The sequence below is a fragment of the Camarhynchus parvulus genome, chromosome 9, assembly GCF_901933205.1.
Source record: "Camarhynchus parvulus chromosome 9, STF_HiC, whole genome shotgun sequence".
Classification (NCBI taxonomy): domain Eukaryota; kingdom Metazoa; phylum Chordata; class Aves; order Passeriformes; family Thraupidae; genus Camarhynchus; species Camarhynchus parvulus.
The window spans coordinates 25,052,854-25,079,891 of record NC_044579.1 but is presented as its reverse complement, the minus strand read 5'-3'; the positions used below and the strand labels follow the sequence as shown (position 1 = coordinate 25,079,891).

The window sequence follows — 27,038 nt, the reverse complement described above, 5'->3', positions numbered from 1 at the left end:
TGGGGTTTGTTTTCGCTTTTTGTATAACCATGCTGTCTTAGTTCCCAGCTAAGCTAAGACACCAACCCTGAAAATTTCAGTTTTCAACCCTTAAGGATTTTCAATCCTTATTTTACGCTGGTGCACCAGTGCAGAGCAGCAGTGACAGTGGCAGCCTTTGGCACTGTGTCCCTGCCAGGCCCAGAGCAGCAGGCACAGGGCAGTGCTGCTCCCAAAGATGCAGTGACTCCTCCTCCTGCAGCTCCTCCTGTTTCACTCAGCTCTGAGGGGCTTTGCTTTTGGGTCACTTTTCATCAATTTTGTCACTTTTACCACCAGTCATGTCCATGGCAGTGTGGAGGGTGGAAGGTGACAGCACACACAGTGCTGCTGCAGGAGGTATCATAAAATAAATGTGGGATAAAAGCAAGAATTAGCTGTGGACATATTGAAAAATCATCATTCCTATCTCACATCGTTGTTCCGCTGTGAAAAACACATTTGGCCACCTTGGCTTCTTCTCTTCTCATAGTTGGGAAGAAAAAACATATGGGATTAGAAAGCAACAGCAGCTCAGTTTTCATTTGAGGAAGGAAATAGAGTGATTCATTCTGAAGCCATGGGCTCCAAGGGAGGAAAATCTGAATTATTAACAGCATATTTAAACATGACGGGTGCTGACACCTTCATCTCTTATTTTCACTGCCATGGATTTTCTTCACATGCAGTGAGAGAATTTACACTATAGGAACTGTGAATGGTTTCATGCTTCCTACCCATTTTTAGCTGCCTAATTTATGGAAAGCCATTACGAGGTGAGTCACTGCTTTCACAGGATTACTGAGGCTGAGATAGAGCTTTGGGTGTTCCTTTAATTTCCATATTTGCTTGAAAGGAGCATCAGACCCACATTAAAACTGTTATTGTTTGGTTTAACAGGGGAGTTCAGAGTCTCTGCTCTCCTTGATGATGTGCAGATACTGAGGAGATGCTCCCTGTCCCTACAAGGAGCTAAATAAGCAAGAGATTTTTGTCTGCGTTCTAGATACTCTGAGTCAGGGTGGCTCATTGCTCAGAACTTGTGCCTGATTGGATGGGAATTCAGTAATTCCAAAGATTACAAACCAAGCAATACTGGGAATCTCACTATAAATCTCCCTTTAAAGAACTAATTGCAGAAGCACATTTTCTCTCTGGTTGATCTTGTTGAGAAGTAGACATTTACAAGTTAAAAATGTGATGTGCAAGCCTTACACAGAGTGAGATTGAGGGTTTTCCCCTCATAATAATTGAATTGTGGGGGGAAATACATTTGGGCTGGATCAGGAATGTAACAGGAGAAAATGCAGAGTGTGAGATACTCAAGTGCTGAATAAGGGGCAGATTTCATTGCCAATACTCTTTGTGATAAATAACTCAGAAATATTTGTTCAGTTTAGACAACAGACTCCAGCAGGCAGTAATAGATAAAATTTAAAGGAAATCCCGAATTGATTTTTTAAAGCTAATTTACTCATCTGTAAAACACTAAAGATGTTGCAAAAGGCATGTGTTACTCACCTTTCACCCAATGACAAGCTCTGAAAAAAACCACAAAACTCTCCATAACAGTGCTTGAAGATTGGTATTTTTGCTGGATAAATTCTGAGGCAGATCTTCAGCTGCTACAAAGAGAAGGGACTCTGAAGCCCCAGCTTTTCTTTATTTCTAATGAAAGACCTAATGAGCTACCCACTTCCTTTCCCCCTAGGGATTTTAAAATGCTTAAGAGATTTTAAAAACCAATGGAAATAAGTACAATAGGGACTGATGTGCATAAGGTTGGAAGGCAATCAGTGATCAGTTATCAGTAAATGCTAAATTAGAGAAACTAAAGATCCATCATGGTAATCAATGTACATGTTTTCATGTGTACCCCCAAGTGTGTGATTTTGAAAGAGTTGTTAGAAAATTAATTCAAAATTAAAGTCATAAAACCTGTCATCAAGCTGTTCACAAGAGCATGTACTTGCCTACATATTAACCAGTAAACATTTTTGGCTCCTGTTTCACTGTGTGAGTCTGTGGTGGAAATGGAACTCCTTGGCATTGGCTTCTGTAAGGAGATTCAGAGTACTTGGAGTGTTTATTTAGAATTTAATTGTTCCATCGTGCTTTTCCAGTTGGATCTTTCTTAATGGAAATGTCTTTGGACTGCATATTCAGTGGCCATACATCTGGATTTTCAGGCAAGCATTTTTAATTTTCTTCCGAACTGAGATCAATACGAACATTTGTGGTGGCTTCTTTTATTTGTACTTTCCAAGCACCCCACGTTTTTCATGTTGCTTCATTCAGGGCAGCTGAGTGACTGAATGCAGAAGAAAAGCAGAGCAACAGCATTCCTTGGAAGCTGAATGATTGCTGCTCATGTTTTACACCACTTTTACATGAAATGAATAGTGTCCTCCCCTGGGAGCCGCTGGTGTGGCTGAGCTGGAAAACTGAGGAGCAAAAGCAACAGCAGAGGCTAAAAAGAGATGCATGCAAGGGTTTTAAACGGTGCTGGCTTTGGCCAGTTTGTGTGATTGCCCTTTTACCATCCTGCTGAACTCCATGGAATGGGGAAAAGCTCAGAGATGCAGATTCCAGATTCCTGTGGGATATCAGCAGTAGCCAGGTGGAAAATCAATCAGTAGCCAGGTGGAAAGTCAGTAACCAGGTGGAAAATCAATCAGTAGGCAGGTGGGAAATCAATCAGTAGGCAGGTGGAAAATCAGTAGCCAGGTGGAAAATCAGTGGGCAGGTGGGAAATCAGTAGGCAGGTGGAAAGTCAATCAGTAGCCAGATGGAAATCAGTAGCCAGATGGAAATCAGTAGGCAGGTGGAAATCAGTAGGCAGGTGGAAATCAGTAGGCAGGTGGAGGAGAGGCCCAGGCAGTGGTGGCAGCTGAGGAGGAGAGGGCAGGAGCAGCTCAGAGCCTCTCCCTGCTGCTGCAGCTGTGCTGGGACCTCACCTGAGCTGTGCTGGTGCTCCCTGCAGGAGCAGGGCTGGGGATGGGGCAGAACTGCAGGAATTGCAGGTGAGCAAGTCTTGTAACAGAGGTGAGCTAAAGGTGTTTGGTGGGATGTAGAGTTTTGGGGATGTGGCCAGGCTTTCTTGGTTGAGTTCCTCCTGGAACAGTTCATAATGCAGCAACAAAGGTTCTTTTTGCTGGCAATTATAACATCATGAAGCAAGGGATAAATGGAGTAATTCTCATGTTTTAGACTAGGAGAAGGGATAAGGCTCAGTATCAATAACCCTAACCACAAAAAAAAGCAGAAATTGATGCAAAGTGAAAAATGTGATAATATACCATGAGTTTGTTCTATTAATTAATAAGCCAGTGGATGGAGTATTTGTCCTTCTTTGATGAATTTCATTTCCAAGCAAACTAACATACAAATGATAATCAAATGGAAATATTCTTTCCTTTTGCACACTGACTGTTGTCTCCAGAGGAAGCTGAAGGGCTGAGATGGAGCTCAGAGCCCCTTGGACACTGCCTGATAGACTTTGGAGTTGTGACAGTAATATTTGACTATAATTGCTTTCTTAAGGAGATGGCAGGCTGCTGAAATTGCTGTCACTTTTTCTGCATGAGTTAAACCAAAGATGTGTGATTCAGGCCTGCTCACTGACAGAATGCTCTGAATTTACATGATTGGGAAGTTCTTCAGATTAAAAGCAATTCATCAAGGCATTTCAGAGCAGGAAAATACCTGTGTCAGATTAGCCCTTTTCCCTCTATGATGGGAGGACAGTAATCCTGCTAAATTCAAGCAAAATCTCTGAACTACCTGCACAAACCATCAGGTGGGGAGTTGCATAATGTCTGTCATTAATCCCTGATGTAAAACTCTGCAAGTTCAAGATTGGAGGCTGAGTTGAAGTTCTTTCGAAACAAAACAACCAGGAAAAAAAACCAACAAAAAAATCCAAAAGAGAAAAAAAAACCAACTCAAAAACCCAAACAAAACACCAAAACAGCAATAAAAAGTCCCAGTACAAAGTGGGGTACTACAAATTTCTGAAAAGAATCTCTTTCAGAAAACTGGGCCATTCAAATCAATTGGATCCCATTAAATGTTAGTAAAAATCTTCATTAAAAATGTTTAGCAAAAGGTGTCAGAAGGTTCTTTGTCGTTCTGGAGCTGCTCAGGAAGGCTGTACATGGAAGCAAGCTGCAGTTCTCTGGGGAGTTGCCATAAAAGGTTCTTACGGGGTGTCAAATATCAAAAACCACTCCCAAACTGTTCTTTTATGCTGGCTGGAAGCTCCTGGAAGTGTTGCTGTAAATCCACGTGGCCAGGGGGTGCATTGCACCTGGTGCTGCTGGGATGGAGCGCGACAAAATCATTGCAACTGGAAAGAGCTTGCCCTTGGTGGTGAAAAGCTGCAATGCTGTGCAGTCACTTCTAATATTTCTAATATTTGTTCCAATATTTGTGAGGTCCTGATTCCTCAGGAGACTGCCTGGGGGGAAACTGGGGGTTTGGGACAGCTTTATCCAGAGCAGGTCATAGCAGAGTGTGGGAGAGCAGTGGGAAACTGCAGAGTGTTTCCATTGATACAAACAAGTTGGATCCAGTTTTTCTCCCCGTGTTTGCTCCCTGTGTGAGCACAGAGGAAAAGATAATTTGCTTTAGCCCTGCTTGGTTGGGTGGTGCTGGTGAGGCTGTGGGGATGATTGGCTCATTACTGGACGGGAATGCTGCTCTTTTCACTCCTAAAGGATTCTGTGAGTGCTCAGTGACTGAATAAACAGAGTGTGAGCAAAACAAAGCCTTCAAAATCAGCAACAACCCAGAAGGTGAGATTGTTAACAAAATTGGGGTTTTTTCCTGCAAGTTACAGATTACATTTCATTTACTTGAACAACCTGGACGTAGCAAAGTGGAGGGATTAGCATAATCACCAAATAAATACTTCATCTGAATTTAATTTAACAGCTATTGATAGAAATCAAATTATTTCAGCTAGAAATTGATTTTTTTTTCTAAAGGAACTGTAGCTTGGAACACAGTCTAAGGCCAAAATGCCATTAAATCCTGATTTATTGTGTTGTGTAGATAGATTATTTCACAGTTTCTTTAAGCCACTACAACTTTTTTGAATTACAGCAGGGACTAGTGTGTTGATGTTCAATTTTTTAGAATTGAAATTTAGCCTTCATTTAACCATTTAAATTGATAACCCACTAATCCTGGATCATTGTGGCTTTGTTGGCTAGATTGGAGAATAATGTAATGTGTGACATCTCCCTGAGCTCTGGTGGTTTCTGGTTTTGAGGTACACAGGCACAAATATCCATGCTTACATACTTGTGGGATTCCTTCAGGGTCTTAAGTAGCATAACAAACTCTTGTGCTAGCAACTTCTGTGGTTTTGAAGTGAATACTTCACAGTTTATAATTTAAATTTTCAATTCAGAATTGCCTGTGAGAAGTCTGATCATCTAATTTTTTTTTAATCGTTTGGAAGTAATCTCTGGGAACTTCTATTCAGTGGATTTACTCACAAGCTGATGGTTGTTTTTATTTAAAATCTCATTGTAGAAATGGAAATGTGGTCTGTTCATCTAGGCTCGACTAGTTCTGTTACTTTCTCCTCCATTTCAATGCTGGAATCCAATTTCAAAATCTTTTTTCCCAATAACTCTGTAGTTTGTCTTTCTGATAATATTTGCCTTAGTGAAATAATTTAAATATTCACAGGCAGCAGGTAACAGACTGCAAATTTCAAGATTTTGATGAGTATATTATTAAATTATTTGTAACAAGTTAGTTCTGATCAAGACAAGGGAATTGAATCAAAGCAGTTATAAAGAGAGGGGGCACAGAACAGGGTAAAATGTACCTTGCCAGTGATTTCATAGACACTTCTCCAGAATAGGTGTGGTTTCTATCAAGGTACAGCTTTATCCAGGGAAGATTATCCAAGGAAATTCTAGATGAGAAAATTGCTTGCATTCATTTCTGTACTGAATTCCTCTATGGATGTTCAGCCACTCAATGGCTTCATGGATAAAATAATGAGCTTGATTTAAAGGTTTTCGTGCAGGCACCAAGATTTCCTTGTACTCACAAGTCAAAACTCTTCCTTTTCTGGGTGCTGTGGTCTCCCAGCTGATTCCTGATTGCAGGGCCTGCAATGCTGCAGGTGCATTTTGGGGGCCCTGGGCACTGCAGAGCATCCCTGCAAGGGTTAATGTCTGTGTGAGTTAAAAGGGCTCAGTGAGCCCCAAAATGTCCAACACAAATCCTGCTGGGGAGGGGACGGACAGGGCAGGGGCAGCAAAGCTGGGGCAGCACTCAGTCAGCCCTGGAGACAAGGGGTGGTCAGGGTGGCCTCTCCAGTCCTTTTGCATATCAATTTTCTCTTTTCCATTGTTGTCCTGTCCAAAAAAAAAAAAGAAATTAAAACCTCACTGATAAGGAAATTTCCTGCCAGAAACACTCCCCATTGTGTCAAAATCAGTTGTTTGCATTGGGAACTGACTAACCTTGTGTGGACAGTTCCCAAAATTTTTACTATCATTCCAAAGCCTAATGATTTCTTATCATCATCTAAATAAAATCTAGGGTTTTTTTTTACTATTCCAACAGTAATCTATTGTTTAATGAACTTCAAGGTGCCTTATTGGTGTGAAATGCTTGCTGTCCTGTGTCAGCAATCTGCAAGGAGCAGTCCCTGCCCAGGCCAGCCCCATCAGTGTGACAGAGCTCAAGGTGGGGCTTAAAACTGCATCCTGCTAGAGCAGGGCTGGATTCTGAGCTTTTCTGCACTCAGGGACCCTGTTGGCTTTCTGGGAGCACTGGGCTGGGCGCTGACAGGTGACTGAGCCCCACACACAGCAGCAAATCAGCCACAGGGCAGTGACTCAGCTCTGCAAAGCTCCTGCTGCTCAGGAGCTGCTGGTGATGGGACAGGTGGGGAAGGGATGGGGAGGGAAGGGAATGGGGCTGGGAGCAGAGAGCTCCTGCCTGCCTGCAAGTGAGGCCTCAGGATTTCAGCTTTTGTGTTTTTCAGATCCTGTGCTGCATCAGTGCATCACTCCAAACTCCACACAGAGTGTGAGTTACTGTCCTCACATTTTGGTCAGACAAAACAATCCCTCTGGGCCTGAGATCCAAGGACACCCTTCAGCCTCAGGTCCCAAAAAGTACAAACAAAAGTGAATTGGGGGAGCAAACTGGGGGTAAATGACTTCATTAGCTAAAGCTGTAATTGGAGAATTAACCCCTGATATGTAAATGGACCAAACTTATAATTGTCTGAAAAACTGGTACCCATTGTCCATTGGGTGTAGCCTCTGGGAGGCTGTGGCTGTTGAATGTGGATGTGACAGCCTGGTCAGAGAGAGAGAAAACCAGATAAGTTTTCCCAGAATTGGCCTGAGAGACTTTAAGGAGTTAAAAATCAACAATAATAGCTTATTGTAGGGGGATACAGCATGGGTAAATGAAGGTGGTCTAGAATGTAATCTTATCCCCCAATGAGTTGCAGCTGAACCAATTACTAAAGATTAGGAGCAGGCCTGATGTTAACAGGCCACAGCTGTAGCCAATAAGGACAAATGTTACAAAAGAGTGGATTGGTGGGATCTGGAGTCAGTTGGCTGCTGTGAGGACCAGGAGCAGTCAGTGCTTAGAGGAGATGCCCACAAGAAACATCAAGGAGGTACAAAACTCTGAGGATATGGAACCCTTGCACTATAATGTAATAGAACTCGTGATATATAAGACAACAGCTTATTTTTATAAACAGCCCACAGGTGTTGTTTTCCTACTCTCCATTTTCTTGTTCTCCTCAAAGGTTATTTATAAGAAAAGCATCTTGTTAATTAACTAACCAAATAAATTGTATTAACTAAACAACCAGTCACATCCACCTAGATCAAAACAACTTGTAAAAAAGAACAATTCCAAATATACAACATGTTATACCACTCAGCCTTCTGGTAAGTCTGTGTCATTTCTTACTCAACAACAACAATTGAAGGCCTTTAATAAATAACCACTTTATTCTCTTAATCTTGTCTAGCCTCTCTGTTCTAGGGAGCCACCTCCAGAAATCACAAGGAGCTTGTGAATGAGGATATTTTGTAACCATCTCACTGGGGAGAAATTTGTTTCTTTACAGATCCAGGAACTTCTATGTTCTGCCCCTCTATTGTCCGTGGTATCTAGGAAAGTTAGTCATGTGTGTGGGCCTTTATTGTGTGCATTTATTTACTTAGCACCACTTTCCCTTTTAAAACATCTCTTGGTTACCTAGGGAACTGGCTCCAGCCCTGCACATTCCTTCCTCTGTTTGCCTGTCAGGTGTGCCAGCTGATGCCTTGGAGGGGCTGCCTAGAGCAGGATAGACAAGGTTCAGAGAATAAAGTGGGTGTTTATTAAAGGTCTTCAATAAATACAATTTGGGCAGTCAGAAGCCTCCCAGAGGCTACACCCCAGGTGGACAATGGGCACCAGTTTTTCAGACAATTATAAATTTGGTCCATTTACATAGCAGGGGTTAACCCCTGAATTACAGCTTCAGGTAATGAAGTCATTTACCCCCAGTTTGCTCCCCTCAATTCTATTTGTTCATACTTTCAGGGCCTGAGACAGTAAAGTGTCCTTGGATCTCAGGCCCAGAGGGATTGTTTTGTGTGACCAAAATGTGAAGTTAACACTTTATATGAAGTTTGGAGTGATGCACTAATGCAGCACAGGACCTGAAAAATATGAAAGCTGAAATCCTGAGGCATTCTAAAGGCATCCATCCCACCCACAGGGCTCCAGCAGCAATGGGAGTCTGGAGCCCACAGCCCAGCACTGCCCCAGAGTGCTGACTGCACTGCACAAGGGCACAGAGACCAAAAATAGCAATAAAAAAGCAATAACTCTGTCAGTGCATTGAATCTTGCTGTAGGTAGGCTGAATTTGTTGTGGACAGGTGGATGTAATTCCCAATATTCAGCTGGGCTAGCAGTAGAAAGGTATTTATTTTTATGGAAATAAAATGCATTAATAACATTGACTTTTAAAGCTCCTGTAACTTTTAAAGTTTCTGTATCAGAATTGCAGTAGCAGCAGGTAATCCTTTGCCCTTCAAGGGATGTAGCAGATGGAAAGACTGAGGGAGCTTGAAGAGCAGCTTTGAGGGCAGGGAATGCCAGCTACGGGAATGTTCCAGTCAGCTGAATTCTGCTCTATTTATATCAACAGGAGTTTCTGGTTGATTGGAAATGTGTTGCTTTGTCCCAAGTATGATTGTCACCAGTTCTTCTGTCACTTAAATAACCTGGGTGATTCAAATTTTTGTTGAGTCTTTGACTTTTAAAGCATAAATTTAAACTCAAACGTTCCTCCTCAATCCCAAGGAGTTTTTATTTTCAAAGGAGGACGTGAAAAACAAGTGATTACTTTTGAAGTATTGTAGAAGTAATTAACTGGCAAGTTTCAGAGGAATGGAAAGCAAAGTGGAAATGCTCCCTCAGCAGACAGGGAGGAGACTCTTTCCATTTACCCAGAGAGCCCCAAGGGCTGCTTGGAATGCTGCAAATCACTGGGGATTTTCAGACATTAAATTTTTGGGCATTTTCACAAATAGCAAAAGGCAGAGTCTTGAATGTACCAAACCTGAAAGGTACAACCAGAGTAAACTGGTCTCTACTGAATTAGTAGATGTTTATAGATTTATTGGGGAAGAAAAGCAAAATTGAAGTTTCTGGCCTGTGGCGTTTTGCAGATGTTCACAGCATTGATCCACAGTGTGGCTGTGAGCTCCAGAAACCACACCAGGGCTCTGGAAATGGGGTTTAAACATGGGCTCTGTGTCATGCAAAGAGGATCTTTAAAAATCAGAGTTGGAGGGCAAGAGAGATGGTAAAATAAAGGTGGGAGCTTAGCCCAAGGAGAAACCACAAGGCTCTTGGGCATCCCATGAGGGTGGGGAGCTCAGGAGGGGTGGCTGTAATGCTACAGACCAATCTTACTTGGCATATTTGAAGTTTCAGTCTAGTTCATAGTTTTCTGTATTTAGTGAATTTACACCAGTTTACCAAGCAATTTATTTGGCCAAATAAACATCCTTTTTAGAAGGTCTTTAAAGCTCTGGCTTTGTTTTATTCAAAATATTCTGTGGTTTTGGAGAGGTTTTTTTTTTAGTTCGATGAGAACTTGAAGTGAGACATTACCCTTTATTGGTTCAATATATTTCATTGGTTAAATGGAATCCAGTATTAGGAATTGGTGGATGTTGAAACTGGGAAGGAGGGACATTGTGTGTGAATATAACACTGTGGGAAGGTGCAGCCCCTGTGACAGGCACTTGTAAATGAGAGCTGCACTTCATGGAAGCTCTTCAGGAACTGAGTGCGACCTTTTGGGAGCAATGAGGGTGAGAGTTTGGCTCTGTACAGATCCCTGTGCTGTTCTCTGACACTTGCACAGGCTGCTATTTGAGTAATGAATAGGTGGGATGAAATATTCACTGCAGTTTTCTTGGGCAAGCAGCCAGACAAGATTTAAACTTAACAAGCCTCCTGATAATGAAGATTTAAGTAGAGGTGGTAATTACTCTGTGAAGTTTAGCTGTGATGAAACTGCCACTGAATAGCAGTGGGAAATACATAGACAGGCTACAAAAACTCTTCACTGCTGATGGAAATGTGACTTTCTTTCAGCTGTTTTGTTGTTTCTGGGACTTTAAAAACAAACAAACAAAAAACATGTTAAGAGTTGATTTACTTCTAAAATGCAGAAATTCTAAAATTCTTTCATTCTAAAATTTACTTCTAAATCAGCAATGCTGGGAAGTGATGTACAGGAAAATGGGAAGCCCCAAAGCCTCCTGGGTTGGGATCTGAGATACATACAGTTAGTGGGCAGCTGAACTGAAAAGCAAATTACCCCTCTGAGAGCATCTCAGAGTGGGAGGTGATGGTCTCCAGCCAGGGCTGTCTTTTGGAGAGTCCTCTCACCCTGCAGGCAGAGAACATTATTGCCTGTTTGTGAGAGGAATGAGAACCTGAAGAACACTTAATTTTATGGGGGTGCTAGAGGTCTCCCTGGGTTTTAATCTGAGTTTCTTAAAAGACAGGCAGAAAAACCATCCATCACTCTTAAGAAAATACTGCTTAAAAGCAAGGAAAGCTTATCAGCCTCAGCAGTGCTTTGAGAGCCTTCCTTGCTGTCTGTGTCAGAGTTCCCTCTGCCAGGCTGCAGCTCTCAGGTTTCTGTGGTTGGGATGACCCCCGAGGTATTAAAAGTCTTTTTTCCCAGCCCCGTGCTGAAGAAGAAGTTGAGATTCCTCTGTTCTGCTTTTCAAGGTTGTTTATTTTCTCTGATCTATTCCATTCTTTCTCTGACCTGCTGAGATCTGTCCAGCAGGTCAGGTTGAGGCAACACTGACTGCCCTTGGGGTTGTGTTAGCTTTTTATACTAAAAACTAGGTGTGCTTTATTTACAATAATTTTCCAATAGCTATCACCTATGTTAGACGGTTTGTCTCTACTCTAAATCAATCCAGAAGTGTCACCATTGCAGCAGAAGATGGAGGACAAGAAGGAGAAAGAGGACAGGACACGCCCAGATTCCTCCATCTTGCCTCTTGAACCCCCATTCTAAAAAACCCAAAATTCTACTTTTCCACCCTGTAAATTCGCTATCATTCTACTCAAACTCTTGTGCCTTGTAACTTTTCACACAAGGTTGGTAATTGTTTCCATGGGATAAAATCCAAGGCACAGGTGTTTGTGACTCTGTGCCAAGGTCTCTGAGCCCCCTGCCATGGTCTGGAGTCCTCCAGGGCAGCCAGAGCAATGTCCTGGGTTCTGACATCTCCCCTCCTGTTTGCACCAAGAACTCCTCCTTTGCAGCCCTGTTCATGCACTGAAAAACTCATGGCAAAAGGAGCAGAAGAATTACAAGCTCTACTAAAATGTAAAAAGCCTGTTTTCAAAACTTCCTTCCACAATGGTGAAAGGTCAAAGAAATCAAACACACCATTCAACCAAGATCCTGTAACTTCTCCAAGTTTGGCTACACCTTCTTGCAATTGCTTTATGTTTTCATGAATTGACTTTGAATGATCGGACAAGCTCATGCAGCACATTCCCTCAAACTCTTCCCACCCGTGCCCATGTGCCAGGAATAAATAATCAGTTGCTGCCCTGTTTTGAAGAGTGGCTCACCTCACACTGTTGATGTCTGTTAACATGTCACTCAGTGCAAGAGAGGTGGCACGAGTGTGCTTGCCCTGCCAACAACTCGTGTGGGCCAAGGCGGCTTCTGATGCTGCCTGAGGTGAGAACATTGCAGCCACAATTCTCTGAGCCTGGCTCCATGTGTGCACACTGTCATCACAAGCTGGATCATATTGTTTGACCAATCTTTTCCCTCTATGCTTCTGCTCTTTTAAAAATGTCAGCAGCAGCCCATGGGTCAGGAGCAGGGGTGCTGAGCCAAGGTTGCCCTGCTCCTCCCCTCCAGCCCTGCCCTGCTGCTCCCTGGGTGCTCCTTGGAGTAACCCCCACGGAGCTGGAAGCAGGGCATGCTCTTGCTGGTCTGCACAGGTGATGTCAGCCATGGGGTGACACATCAGAAAGAGAAACTTTGCAGGTAACACCTGTAACACCTGCCCAGAACAGGAGCTTTGCTTAGAGCTGACCTGTGTCGTCTGGGACTGCTCTGGTGCTTTGTCTTGGTTTCAAAAGACAGATGTTTGCTAAGAAGGGCAGGAGCCTCCCCTGAAATGGAAAATGTAAACCCCCACCTTTTCTGAATTGTTATAAATTTTAGATTAAGGTGCTCTCAGGCAAAAAATATGGGAGCAGGAATAACAGTTCTTTATTGGGGAAGAAAATAAAAATATAAACAATGCAGTACACTAGAACAACACTGACAGAGTCAGAACCCAACCTGGCACCCTGTGGGTCAGGGTGTTGGCAGCAGTCCCATTGGAATTGTGGCTCAGCCCTCCTGCAGTGTCAGGGATGGTTCTGCTGGAGCAGGGATCCTGGAGAAAGGTGCAGTCTCTTCCCCTGAAGATCCAGTGAGAGGCAGCTGTTCCTCTGGGAATCCAGTGGAGAAGCCGTACTGGTGTTCCAGAATCTCCAGATTATATCCAGGTAGGAATGCTTGGCTCCTCCCTCTGGGCTCCCATCTCCCAATGGGATGCTGTAGTTCTTATCAGCCATGCAGTGACATTCAATAGCTGTTATCAGCAGATGTCTCCCCAGCTGTGGAAGAGATAAGGAAAACTGCCCACTGAACAGAAGACAGCTGCCATACAGATGGCAAATAGAATACAATTTGCTTGGCAATCCAGGACAAGCTTCTCCTTCCAGGTTTGTGAGTCTGGAATTCTGCCAGACCACACCAGGGTGTTCAACCTCACTGGGTTTCTTCAAATCTGCTCCGGCTTTGGAGTCCGTTTCTCTAGCAACATGTTTGCTATTTATGTCATTGCCCTATAGTTTGTTATGGAGGCAGATTGCATTTCTTAGCTTCCAGTAAGAAATGACAGTGACTCATTTATTGTTTTATTCTTGCTTTGTTTCAGATGTGTCTCACCAAGGCTCTGAGTAAAGCTTTGTTCTGTTAGGCTTCCTCTCTCTCTGTACTGCTGTACTTTGGTGATTTATGCTCCAATCCAGCGTTGTGTGTTTGCAATCAGCTTTTTCTTTCCCTAATTTCACATCAGTAACTTAGGGCAAGAAAAAAGAAAGGCTTTGTGTTATCCAGGATTTATTCATTTATTTTATTTATTTATTTTACTTTTATTTATCCAGTGTTATCCAGGATTGGACTTCTCTGCTGATTCTCTTATTTGTTTTGGTTTGTTGGGGTCTTGTCACTGTAGCTGAGGGGGGTTTTGTCTTCTTATGCCCAGTAAAAGCACTTTCCTATTTATAAACTAAAATTCCTTTAATAAAGTTTGCTGGGGAGAAAAGTGCCCCTCTTCCTGTGATGGTCAGACTTTGGGTTCTCTTTCCTCAGTGTGCAGGACAGAGCTGAAGGTGCTGAAGTACCAAAAGGATTTAAGGGCCACTTCAGCTCAAATGAACCCCATTAACATAACTGATTGGGCTAATGGAGCATAAGGAACCTTGGTAAAAGAAAATTCTGGTATTTTTTGTAACTGTGTGTCCATTTACATACACTAGGTTTCATCTGTATTGAAATAGTAACTATTTTGAGAGAAAATGAGATCGCAGAACTGATCTTTGTGCCAATTTTATTTCCTTTAGCCCACATCTTCACCCACATAACTCAAGGTTAACAAGATGAAAAGCATCAAAAAATTAAAAAGGGAAAAAAAAAAGAAGTTTGTGTTCTTTCAGCTGGTGAAGAGAAATTACTACAGGACCCTGCAACCTGGCAATTCTGAAACCTTGTAAGAATTAATAGAAGGTGCAATCAATACTACCCAGGAAAGAGAGATAACACTTCCTTCTGAAAGCTGATTTTAGTGCAATACAGTATTTGGGTGTTCTTCTCTGTAGACATTGCACTGAGGATAGATTTTATTATTAACTATTATGAACATATCACAGAAATTATTTTCCATATGTTTTACTAAACAAATTTCTATCTGAAAGCGGCCTGATTAAAATTTTGCAAAATTAAGCAAATTTTGAATTTAAACAAGCAAAATGTAGAAAACCATAAATGACATTTGTCTCCTTTTACAATATAATGTTAATACCTGTATAAATATTAAGGTAAAGGTATTTTATTATTGCTTACACCTGTATTTGCTTTCATTCCCTAATGAAAAAAAAAACTCATTTAGTATAAAAATTACAATTAGTTTCATACCAGCCAATGAGAATTAACCCTTTTCTAAGAAAATACACATAGTATGGGACTAGAATTGGTTGAAATCACAGGTCAGTCTGTGGAAATTACCACAAAAGATTTACTTTAGAGCTGGTTTGGGTTTTTTCAGTGTTCTGCGTGTGAGTATATAAATTTGCAGATGTGAAGATGAGGCTGGTCAAGGGGGATCTAAAGGCATGGCTGAAAGTCCCCATCAGTAACCTGCATTAATTCTGTACTGCTGAACCAAGTGGACAGAGACTGAGATCTGCCTTGTTATTGTATCCAGCAGCAAAGTGTCCAGAAATTAAAGTGTTTCTAAATTAATACATCATCATACATGTTAGAAATGAAGATGTAACAAATAAAAATATTTCTCTGTTCTTGGTAGGAAAGGAAACACAAAAACCTCACAGTCATAACACAGATAGCAAATAGTGTTTATGAAAAAATTTTCAAGGTGCAGGTATGTAAATCCAAGGGCTTCAAATGATGAAAGAATGTTCTTAAAAATATCACTGTAGATCAGAATTTCCTCTAATCCTTCGAGTTAGTAAGCAACATTCATTTGGCTTGAGTAGAAGATACTGGAGAAGATAAATCAGTTGGTCATCACTAACCTAACAAATGTTGATCAAACTAAAGATGATGTCTTAGGGTTCCTCTCCTTTTCCTCTGTGTGCGTATTTAGTACACCAGATGGTTAATGCAGTCATAATAAACTAGTGGGAATATTTAATTAAATGTGTTCCCAGGACATTAAATGCAGAGCATTATCCTTTGGCTGGTGATCAGAGTAAATATTTGGTAATAAGGGAGAGTCCTTGTAGAATATTGTTGGTAATACATGAAAAGCACATTTGAGACCAGAGCTGTGTTCAAAAAAGAACTTTCTTCCCAAAATGAAGACATCTCAAATGCTAATTATTTATACCTGGGGTTTTGTTCTACCACCAATTCACTATTAATCATGACACAGTTATTACAAACAACATGAGAAATAATTTGAAACTTGATAGTCCTGGACTGGAATTAGCCTAAGCTTGTAGCCATTTACCTGTCAATAGTCACACTTTTACTGAAAATACTGAAGGGCTTAGATAGAAAAAAGGACAATGAAGAGCAATCTCTGTTCTCTTGTAGGTGAAGGGAGCTTCTTTGCTCTTGTTGGGAGCTCATTCTAGAGATCTCAGAGGGCTGAAAACATCTTCCTGTAGGCTGAAAATCCCTGCAGGTGGCCACTAGCCCAGCAGTGATGCTGCTCTGTCAATCAGCTTTTATCTCCTCAGCCTAACCAGTTTTATGCTATCATGGCTTTTTTTACTCCCATTGAGCAGCTTTTGTTTGCTCCCCTGCAGAAGTGAGATGAGTAGAATGCAAACAGGGATAAACCCAGCTTATTAAAATAGGCTGGGCAGTGACTGGGGAGGGGGGAAGATGAGTTAGAAATCTGAAATACATACAGTTAGTGGGCAGCTGAACTGAAAAGCAAATTACCACTCTGAGAGCATGAGAAGTGGGAGGTGATGGTCTCCAGCCAGGGCTGTCTTTGGAGAATCTCTCACCCTGCAGGCAGAGAACATCATTAACTGCCTGTGAGAGGAATGAGAACCTGAAGAACACTTAATTTTATGGGGGTGCTAGAGGTCTCTCTGCACCTCTCCTGACAGAATTAGTGTGTGGTTTTCAAAGAGTAACAGGACCTGCCATTTGTCACTATACCGTTCCACTGTGGGAAAACAAAAACTCCTTGGTGGGAGGTGCTGGGCTGGGTGATGAATGTCTCTTTCCTGGACACAAGGAGAAACACAACTGTCCTCCCACAACTGTGGTTGAGTTTGGTTCTGAGTCTGAAGGCTCAGAATCTTAAGGAGTTTAAATATCAATTCTTTGAGAGGTGACACCTGGATAGAGGAGCGCAGGATTTGAGTCTCCTCTCTGTACCAGGCTGGATTTTGTTGGGGTTGTGCCAAACCTGACAAGGCCATGCTGATTGGGAAGAAAGATTTTTTAGCTAGGCTTGGCTAAACTGACCTCATGCAGAAATAAAATCCCATATGGGTTTAACACAAGCTGGAAACCTGCAAATTCCCCCAGGATGCAGAAATCTCCAAGCACAGGCAGTAAAAGTCCCTCCCTGCAAACCAGCAGTGGAACAATTGGTTTAGCTGTTACTGCATAGGGATAAACAAGGCAAGCCCAAAACTAACAGCAAACCCCCAGGGCTATGGAGCTCCTTCATTTCTTTAGAGAGCCTCGTGCCTCAAAGCATCCCAATTCCCAGATAAGTATTCCTGCACCAGGGACAACAGGAGATGGGTTTGTTTCTGCAGCTGCTCCTTGGGCCAGAACCTTCACTGACAGGCACTAAAATAGTGTATAAATGTGCATTTGTAGCTACTTTTAGTAATTGTTTTAGAGTTAAATCTCAAGAGTACAAAGCTATGGAAGTGTTCTGATTTACTTTACAGTTGAACAAAGAGGTGTTGGTGATGTATTTTTCGAATGCCTTTGAAACCACAGACTGTCAGACTCTGCTCCCACAGCAAAGCCCAGAGGGGTGGGTGCCTTTTGAAGGGGTCCATGTAGAAAAAGTGTCTTAAATATGTGTAAGTTACAGCAGTAAATGTGTACTACACAAGTATCATACCTGAACAGTAAAAAAAAAAACAAAAAAAGTGGGGGGGGAGAGAGGCAGTGCAATTTTGTATTATTTGAACAACAAGGAAAGAGTTTGAAGAAAGAGGACTCAGACTGGGGTTCTTAAAAAATTCTTTTCATTTTTGGTCGGGATCATGAATCAGATGTGCTGCACTGATGCACAGTCAGTGCCCCTCCCCTGGGCTGTGCCAGCTGACACCCCTGGAGCTGCCTGATGGGATTCTCACTTCCCATGGGCACAGCCTCAGCTTCTCTCACCGAGTCTGAGGGGTAGAAAACAACTCCTGCTGCTAGAAATAGGTGGTGAGCTCTGACTGGAGCCAGAGTGGAGAGGAGCAGAGGAGGACAGTGGGGAGGCTGCTCTGCCCCAGCTTTCTGTGCCAGGGAGAAGCCCCTTCATCCCCTGTACCTGTTCCTGCCGTATGTGGGATAACAGCTGCGCCTCAGCTCAGTGCCTGTTGTTAGGATAAAGACTTTGAAGGGATTAGGTCCTGCAGTTGGAGGCTTTAAGAAGCACTTTGGAGAGATAAAAGAAGATGCTGAAAGCAGCCTTGGAGGTCCTCATGTGAACTGTAGCAAGGCACAGTGGTACCAAGGCCTGGCATCCTCCTGCTGTTTGCCTCTCCCTTCCCTAGCCTGACTAAGGGAAAAAATTCTGCTGTGTAGCTCACACATATGAACAACAATGAAAGTGTGTGTCAGATGGTTTCCCAAAATATTAGATACACAATCATCCTTAATGTTCTTTCAGCCAGTGCTGAAATGCAAAACAGTAACACTGGATATCTCCAATTCTCTCTTAATTAAGAGTTGCAGCTGCCTTTCACTGTCAGATCTAAACAGCAAGTTGTTTCCAAAACATCTCAGCGAGATAACAAATCTCTCAGTCGTGAATTTGACCCCCCAGCTCCAGGCCCAGCTGGGAGGGCTGAGCATGTCTGAGTCAGCTGTGCCCATTTTGCTGAATCACTCAGAGTCCCTGGAGGTTTCTCCCAAGGTGGCTGCAGACACAGAGCCTGCAGTGCTCCCAGTCTGCTGGGCTGCCTCTGTGCTGGCTGATCTGATGGCACAGGGTGGCTGCCATTTAAGAGTATTTCCTAGGGATTCGTGCCCTTTTTCACCAACAATAGCAGAATTTTGTTCCTCTTTCAAAATTGATTTGTTCTTGGGAATAGCAGTTCTCAGCACCAATGGTAATTTTTTTTCTTTTCCTAAAAAAAAAAGTACACAAGTCTGATGGCTAGGGGCCTGGTGATGGAGCTTTTATATGGATTTTGCATTCTTTGTAGCTCCCCAAAATCATGCCAGACCGTGAGAAATTATATTTAAAAGTTGTGATGCTTCATGTATTTCAAAAGGAAGTTCTACAACACAGTGGTAATATTTTTGCATAAATTTTTTTGAATATTACTTCTGAGAAATTAGCAGCTGATACGACATGGTCCAGAGGCAATAATAGAAGAATGATGTAAATGCAGGAAGAATGATGTAAATGTAGGCTGGACTTTAATTCCAGCTTTAATTTTTGCTCTGTGATATTGCAGAGAATGTCTGTGCTTTCAAGTGATGCAGGCCTTCAGTTCCCTTCTTTACCAGAAAGCTTGAATTAGATTTTAGGTAATTAATTAGGATGGGCATGTTAATTACGAGCTTGCTGTGCCTGAGCATAAAGATTGTCACCTCTCTTTGGTGGCTGCAGTAACTGCTGCTGTCACTGTCATATTTTCTGAAAAATCCTCTTTGCCCGGGATTTTCTCCTGGGAAGCTGAGAAGCCTCAGAGAGGAATGAAAACAACAGTTATCTGATCGCTGCTCCTGTTTTGCTGCTTTGCAATGTGGCTTGGACATTGTTTGCCAACAGGTGAATGTTTGATTAGTTCCATGTGAATTGTTTCTTATTAATGACCAATCACAGCCAGCTGTGTCAGACTCTCTGTGTCAGTCACAGGTTTTTATTATTGATTCTTGTTAAGTCACCTGATGTCTCCTTTCTCTTTCTTTGGTATAGTTTTAGTATGGCATGATATGATATGATATGATATGATATAATATAATATAATATAATATAATATAATATAATATAATATAATATAATATAATATAATATAATATAATATAATATAATATAATATAATATAATATAATATAATATAATATAATATAATATAATATAATATAATATAATATAATATAATATAATATAGTATAATATATCAGCCTTCTGAGAACATGGAGTCAGATTCTCATCTCTCACCTTGTCCTGGGGACCCTCACGACACCACATCCCACAACTCCTGCAGCTGTAAAAACACCCATCCTTCCCATCATCTCCTGCCTTGTGCAGGGAGTAGAGAAGCTCCAGAAAATGCAGCTGAAACCAAATTTGATGGCAGCAAGAATGCTGGAAGAGAGCAACCTTGAAAGTATCTATTGTATGTCAAGTCATTTTAAGGACAGCTTGGGAGCTGCAAAAAACAGATGAGAATTGCTAGGCAGAAAAGGTGCATGGCAGAGCTCCAAATGTGGAGTTATCTCATAGCTCTGACCAAGAGCATCACTGAATTTATAAGCTCTGCTTACAGCAAAACATGTGGCAGGGAAAAACTCTTCTCACATATTCCTCCTCTGTGGTCTCTGGGATTCCAACCGTGCATAACTCATAACTCTGCTTGTGCTGATTGGGAAAATGCCTATTTACTTCCTTAACTGCAAAGAAGTTTAACAATTTTAATTTTAGCTCTGTTGTTGTGCCAGGATCTCCTTTGAGGCTGCTGATGCTCCAGGGAGATCTTGTTTTGTGTTGTGTGTGATGTACGTTATAGTCAGATTTTGATCCTTTGTGACAACTCAAAATAAATCCTGTTGGGATGTGGCATGGATGGAGTGGCTCCCTCCATCAATGCAGGTGGCAGCAGCCTCTGGTTTTAATGGTTTTAGCAGTGGCTGTGAGGTCCTCAAAGGATGGGCAAGGTTCAGTTTCTGTTCTTTCAGCTCGAGCTTGCCAATGCCATTGCCAGCCCCATGAAAGGGCGAGGTGTGAGCCACAGCAGGGCTGCAAACAGCTCTGGGAGCTTCTGGGGGCCCCTGCTGCCCACAGGGATCCCAGCCCTCAGGCAACACTGCCAAACTGAATTTTGCAGCCAAAGGCACCTTTGGGGAGCCCACTTCAGTGCCCCAGGCCTTTTGACAGTGCATTAATGAGGCCATAATTCCAGCAGCATTAATCAGAGCCCAGGATGTAGAAGGGAATGATTCACAGAGAAACACTGTGTTCTCTCAGTCTGTCACTGTGGGAAGGCATTGGTAATGCATGAGTGGGATTTGTGATATTTCTCAGTTCACATGCTCAGGGATTTCCTCTGCAGCTTGAGGAAGGGTTTATTTCCCTGTGGGGAGCAGTGAGGGGTCCCTTGCAAGGAGAGGTGGGGTGTGGGTGTGAGGGATGACTGGCTGAGGCTCAGGGACCCTGCTCAGGCTGGTGGGGGGATTTGTCCGCACAAACTCACACTCTGAGACAGAGCAGATCTGCTGTTGGGCTTTCAGGACATTTGTTTTGTCCTTTGTTACAGAGCAGACTGGAGAAAGGCAGTGTTGGAGGTTGGGGCTGCTGTGCAGAGGATCAGGGCTCTGACCTTCTCCAGGGGCTGTGGACATGCTGGAGCTGCTCTGGTGGGCATTTGGGGACCAGCACTGGGGAGGGTCAGCAGTGCAGGTGCCAGAGTGACTGACCCCATGCTGTGTGCAATTCTCACCCCCAGTTCCTCCTCTGTTCTTGGGAGCTTGCACTTTATTGCAGCCCCAAGACCCCTGAAAAGTCTCTGTTTTGGCCCACACATTTGAAGAATGAGTTGGAGCTCTTCAGTTCTCAGTCTCAGAGTTGTTTATTGTATCTTATCTAAAAAAATTTTTCTCCTGTCCAGCCGAGGTCTGCTCAGCAGGACAGACAGAGGCACTCTGCCTGCTCCCAGGGCTGTGTTATCTCTTTATACTACAAAATATGTATAACATGATTACAATTACTTTCCAATACCTATCACCTATGTTAGACAGTGAGCTTCTACTCTAAACCAATCCCAAAGTGCCAACATCACAGCAGAAGATGGAGGTAGAGAAGAAGAAGAAGAAAGGCTAGACATGCCCAAGTCCCTCCATCTTGTCCCCAAAACCCCCATTCTAAAAACCCCAAAATCTACTTTTTCACCCTGTGATAATTTTATTATTACACTACTTAGACTTCTGTGGCTTTCAGGTCTTCATACAGAGCTGGTAATTTGCTCCACGGGTCACAATCAAACCCACAGGTGTTCTGGGCTGTGTACCAGGGTCTCTGAGCCCCCTGGCAGGGGCCCTGTCCATCCTGGACACCCAGAGGGATGCACTGAGCTCTGACACTCTGTTTCTTCTCTCTTCTGTTTGTGGTGGATGTAATCTCCTGCTGTTTCAGATTGTTTCCTTCTGTTTCTCTCTGCTTGGCGAGCCCCAAACAGGAGGAGCAGGGCAGAGCTTTATCAGCACACTGAGAGGGTCCCAGCCCATCCCCTCCTGCAGTAACAGAGTGCCCAGAGCACATTGGGTTCCCTTGTGGGACAGAAGCTCTGCCCTGCTAGTCAGCCTTGTGGTCACTTTGGCCATTGGCCTAACTTGGGGTAGATAACTTGAATTGTTTGCCATTTAAAATAGCAGCAAGAGAGGTGGAAGTGTTTGATAAAGTCCCATCAAGAAATAATGTAAAAACTGATTGTGGTATGAGAAGGAATAGTGTAAGAAGTAGATTTGTAGAAAATTTTGAAAACTTGACAGAAGGCTTACATGGCATGCCTCTGTATACAAACCTTGAGATAAGAAATGCTGATTTAGAAATGCCATGGAATAGGACAGACATTGTTGAGAGAGAAATGGAACTAGAACTAGTCTCAAAGGATGGCCTTATAAAAAAGACTGGATACTTTGGAGAAATAGAACTATGGAAGATGCACTGTAGTAGGACCCATGAGGGCTTTTAAATGATTGGCTTTAAGGCATCTGCAGCATGGTGTGGCTAAAAGCTGATAAGCCAAGAAAGGCTTATAGTGTTTTGTAATTAAAAAATAGTTGGCTTCTGATTGTGATGGTGTGAATTGTAACATCTGAATTGTCTCGCCCTTCCCATGAGACTGAAAATGGAATAAAAGTGTTTAAAATGCCTCTCAGTTGCCCCATCACTGGGTCAGAAAATAGTATTGTCTGACAGAATGGAACAGTAGGGTTGTGATCCAGGAATGGAAAACAGGGATTGAAACAATGGAAAAGGTCTTTGAAGAAAAAGAAGGTGCTTTGAAACGTCAAAAGTTCTTTGAAGAGAAAGGTAGTTTTTACCAGTTCCAGAAAAGGGGTTGTGAGCAAGTCGGGCTGGTTTGGTCACTCAGGTTCTCTGGTTTTGCCCTAGGTCTGTTCCAGCATCTGCCCAGGGTCCTGCAGGGGCTGCAGGGGCTGCAGGGCCCCCTCCTGCCACCAACGTGTCCAGCAACAAGAGGCTGCAGCAGACACAAGCCCAGGTGGACGAGGTGAGTGCTCAGCACCAGGGGCTGCTGGGCTTGGTTCCCCCTTGTGCAGCTCCTGCTCATCTGAAGGGCCCAGAACTTGAGATTTACCAGAGGAGGCAGACAGGAAAGAGAGATCCTGGATACAAACATCCCTGCACCAGGAACAGCTCTGCAGATTAAATGTGGGCATTGCTGTCATGTAGGAGTGTCAGGGGCAGGATGGCGGGGATGGACAGAGAGCAGAGATCTCTGGAGCCAGGTCCTGGAACTTGTGGGTTATTGCACAGGGCCTGGGTGCAGGGCCCTGCTGGGATTTGGGGTTTATTGCAAAGGGCCTGGGTGCAGGGCCCTGCTGGGATTTGGGGTTTATTGCAAGGGGCCTGGGTGCAGGGCCCTGCTGGGATTTGGGGTTTATTGCACAGGGCCTGGGTGCAGGGCCCTGCTGGGATTTGGGGTTTATTGCAAAGGGCCTGGGTGCAGGGCCCTGCTGGGATTTGGGGTTTATTGCAAAGGGCCTGGGTGCAGGGCCCTGCTGGGATTTGGGGTTTATTGCAAAGGGCCTGGGTGCAGGGCCCTGCTGGGATTTGGGGTTTATTGCACAGGGCCTGGGTGCAGGGCCCTGCTGGGATTTGGGGTTTATTGCACAGGGCCTGGGTGCAGGGCCCTGCTGGGATTTGGGGTTTATTGCACAGGGCCTGGGTGCAGGGCCCTGCTGGGAGCTGCCAGCCACAGCTCAGAGCAGGCCTGAGAGAAGGAGAGAGGTAAAGAGAGAGAAGGCAAGAGTGTGGTAAAGAGAAGATGAGAGAGCGAGGAAGAGTAAAAGAGGATGAGAGCATGAGGTTCCCGTTACAATACCATAAATCTTCTTCTGTGTTGAATATTCTGATTCTCAATAACCAATCTAGTACAAGATACAAATCCTATAGCATTTACATACAGCCTATAAGAATCATTACATTGCCACACTGTGTTACATTTTAAACCCTAAAAACTCCTCTTTAAACCTCTTCTGCCAAGCTGGTAGAGTCTGCTCTGACACTTCGACCTGTCTGCAAGCAGAGGGTGTTGTTCCATCAAAAAAAATACCTTCAACCAACAACACCATTGCTTTCCAGTTGAGTAACTAAAATATCTCAAAGCTTACTTTCATTTCAATCTCACTTATAGTTTCCATATTCTCAAAATCTTTTGCCAGGCAATCATATTTATAAGGCTTTCCTGTTTATCTTCCCCAACACTGCCAGTTCAGGAATTCCTCCCAGTTGTCTGCTTAGGAGGAGATGTCATAGTGGAAGCAGCTCTTGTAGTGTGTTCTGCACCCCTAAAGGTTAGATGGTAATTTCTCAGACTGTGTCACAGAGACAGAAGAGCACCAGCTTCTCCCAGATAGATTAAAACCACCAGAACTGAGCCACTGAGGGTGGTGTTCATTAGCAGGAGCTCTATTGATTAATCATCCCAATTTATTCCCAAAGAAAGGCACCCACACATGATGTCATAACAGCATCTCTAACAAATCCCCACTCCTTTTCTTGATCTTGGGGGACCATGTGCCTGTTCCAGCTTGGATCCTTAAACTCTTATCTTGGCTGTAATGCCAGAGTCCCTGCAGCTGCTCTGGGAATGGAAACAGTGAGCACACCACTGCTCCTGGGTGCACCAGGGGGAAGCAGCAGCTGTGACATCCTTACACACCTGCTGGGTGCCTTTGTGTGTTGGCTGTTGAGGAAAGAATATTGCTCAACCCCTCCAGAGGCTGAAGTAACTCATTGCTTACTGTCTGTGGTGAAGTGCACAGAGCTTGTGCGATTCTTAAAAGCCAATTTGATAAAATACACATTAGAAAATATGTACTTACTGTGGTATTCATATTTTCTGAAAAATCCCTTCACCCAGGATTTCTCTCCTGGGAAGCTGAGAAGCCTCAAAGAAAAGGAAAACAATTCTTATCTCATTTGCTTCTCCTGTGTTGTGCTCATGTGGAATGTGTTTGGAGATTGTTTACCCACAGGTGATTGTTCCATTGGATTCTGCTGTGAGCTGTTTTCACTCTTTGGCCAATCAGGGCCAAGCCGTGTCAGGACTCTGGAAAGTCATTATGTTCATTATTTTTTATTATTATTAATTTTTATTTCTTATTTTATATATTATTTTTAATTATTATTTTCATTATTATCTTTTTAGCCTTCTGTAAGTATCCTTTCTATATTCTTTAGTATAGTTTAGTATAGAATTCTTTAATATAATATAGTACCATAAAATAATAAATTGGCCTTCTGAGAACATGGAGTCAGATTCATCATTCCTCCCTGCCACTGGGCACCCTGCAAATACAATAACTTACATGCCTAAAAGCCTCTATTTTCAAAAGCTTTAGGCGTGCTTTAAAGATAGTAGAGAAGACCTCAAAATATCCAACTCAAATGCATTTCTTAAGATGAGTTAAATACACCTGTCAAAATGGGCCTTGTCTTTTTGAGAAGCTTTTCTTTGTTGAAAATCTGGAACAGTGACTTTCTGGTCTTCCCATTGTTGGTGCTCAGGTGTGTTCACAACATCCTTTGGCTGCAGAAATGCCTGCAGAAATGTCTAGACTAGGTTCTCTCTTTATTTCCTCTTCCAGTGGGGAAAGGAATGTTACATTTTAACTTTTGTCTTTGGTCAGAATAATGAAATAAATTTCTTGTCCTGAACATGTTGCACCATGAAGGCCCTGTAATTGTTAATGTGAAAAACAGCAGAAGTAACTATCCCTAAAAGATGATAAAAATTGCCTTTTACTATCTTAAAATGAGTGATACCTGTCAGATACATAGGGCTCTTCAAGTAGATCAGTAGAGATGGCATCAGTGAGGGTAGTGAACCCCTGCTTTGTGTTTAAGATACTCTGTATTCTGATTCTTTTCACTCAGACCCATGAAAATCTGTCTTTTTGTGGAGATGATGAGATAGTTTTGGCAGTTACTCTTGCCCGGTATGGGGGGACAATGAGTAGTCCTTGGATTTGAGGGTTATGTTGGTGAAATCCAGGATTTGTGGGGGTTTTGCTGCCATTTGAGAGAGAGGCTGCTGCTGTCACAGAACCGCAGAATGATCTGGGTTGGAAAAGACCTTTAAGGTCATCTAGTCCAACGCTGCCCTAACACCTCCTCACCAACCAAACCGTGGCACTGAGTGCCTCATCCAGGCTTTGTTCAACACCTCCAGGGATGGTGACACCACCCCTCCCCAGGCAGACACTTCCAGTGCCCAATCACTCTTTCTGTGAAGAATTTTTCACAGGTTTGGAGCTGATAGCACGTGGTCAGCGGATCCTTTTTAGCAGGGAAATCACAAAATAAGAATAGCCAAGGAAGGCAAGCTGGCACTTCCAGCACTGTGAGGTTGCTGGGGTGATGCTGGTTTGGAACACCAAGGGATCCAGCGTGAGATGCCATGATAGGTTTTTTTACTTTTTATTTTTATATGCCTTTTATGCATTCTCAATACACTTAAAAAGCATATTTGTAATTTTTTAAACTTAATATCTTACCATAGTCCTGGTATTTTACTAGGCCAGAAGGCCAAACATCCCCTTGCAGCTGGAGACTGGAAAGCCTCACACTACCCCGAGATACCAAGGCCCCCTCTAAAACATTTATTGTAAACTAAAATTAGGCCCCTTTTGGGGGGAATACTTTAGAATAGGGAGATGTTAGGCCATTCATTTAAGCCTCTCATTGAGGCATCTTTGTTAGATATGCTAATTTGCAAGGTCTATATATTTACATACATGATCTACTGCATATTGCACCTTGATGAATTGTTGTGCTGATGCCTTGGGGTGGCTGCCTAGAGCAGAGGCCAGACAAGATTCAGAGAATAAAGTGGGGATTTATTAAAGGCCTTCAACAGCCACACCTTGGGCAGTCACAGCCTCCCAGAGGCTACACCCGAGCTGGACAATGGGCACCAGTTTTTCAGACAATTAAAAGTTTGGTCCATTTACATATCAGGGGTTAATTCTCCAATTACAGCTTCAGGCAATGAAGTCATTTA

General features: G+C 43.0%; 1 protein-coding gene across 1 annotated transcript in view; it reads left to right on the top strand.

Annotated features, from left to right (window-relative positions):
• LOC115907104 (vesicle-associated membrane protein 2-like) overlaps positions 1-27,038 on the top strand; it is a 56,594-nt gene that overhangs the window by 18,978 nt on the left and 10,578 nt on the right. Inside the window, exon 2 of the mRNA XM_030954769.1 lies at positions 22,904-23,021. Coding sequence (XP_030810629.1) covers positions 22,904-23,021 — 118 coding nt within the window. The remainder of the gene's footprint in view (positions 1-22,903; positions 23,022-27,038) is intronic.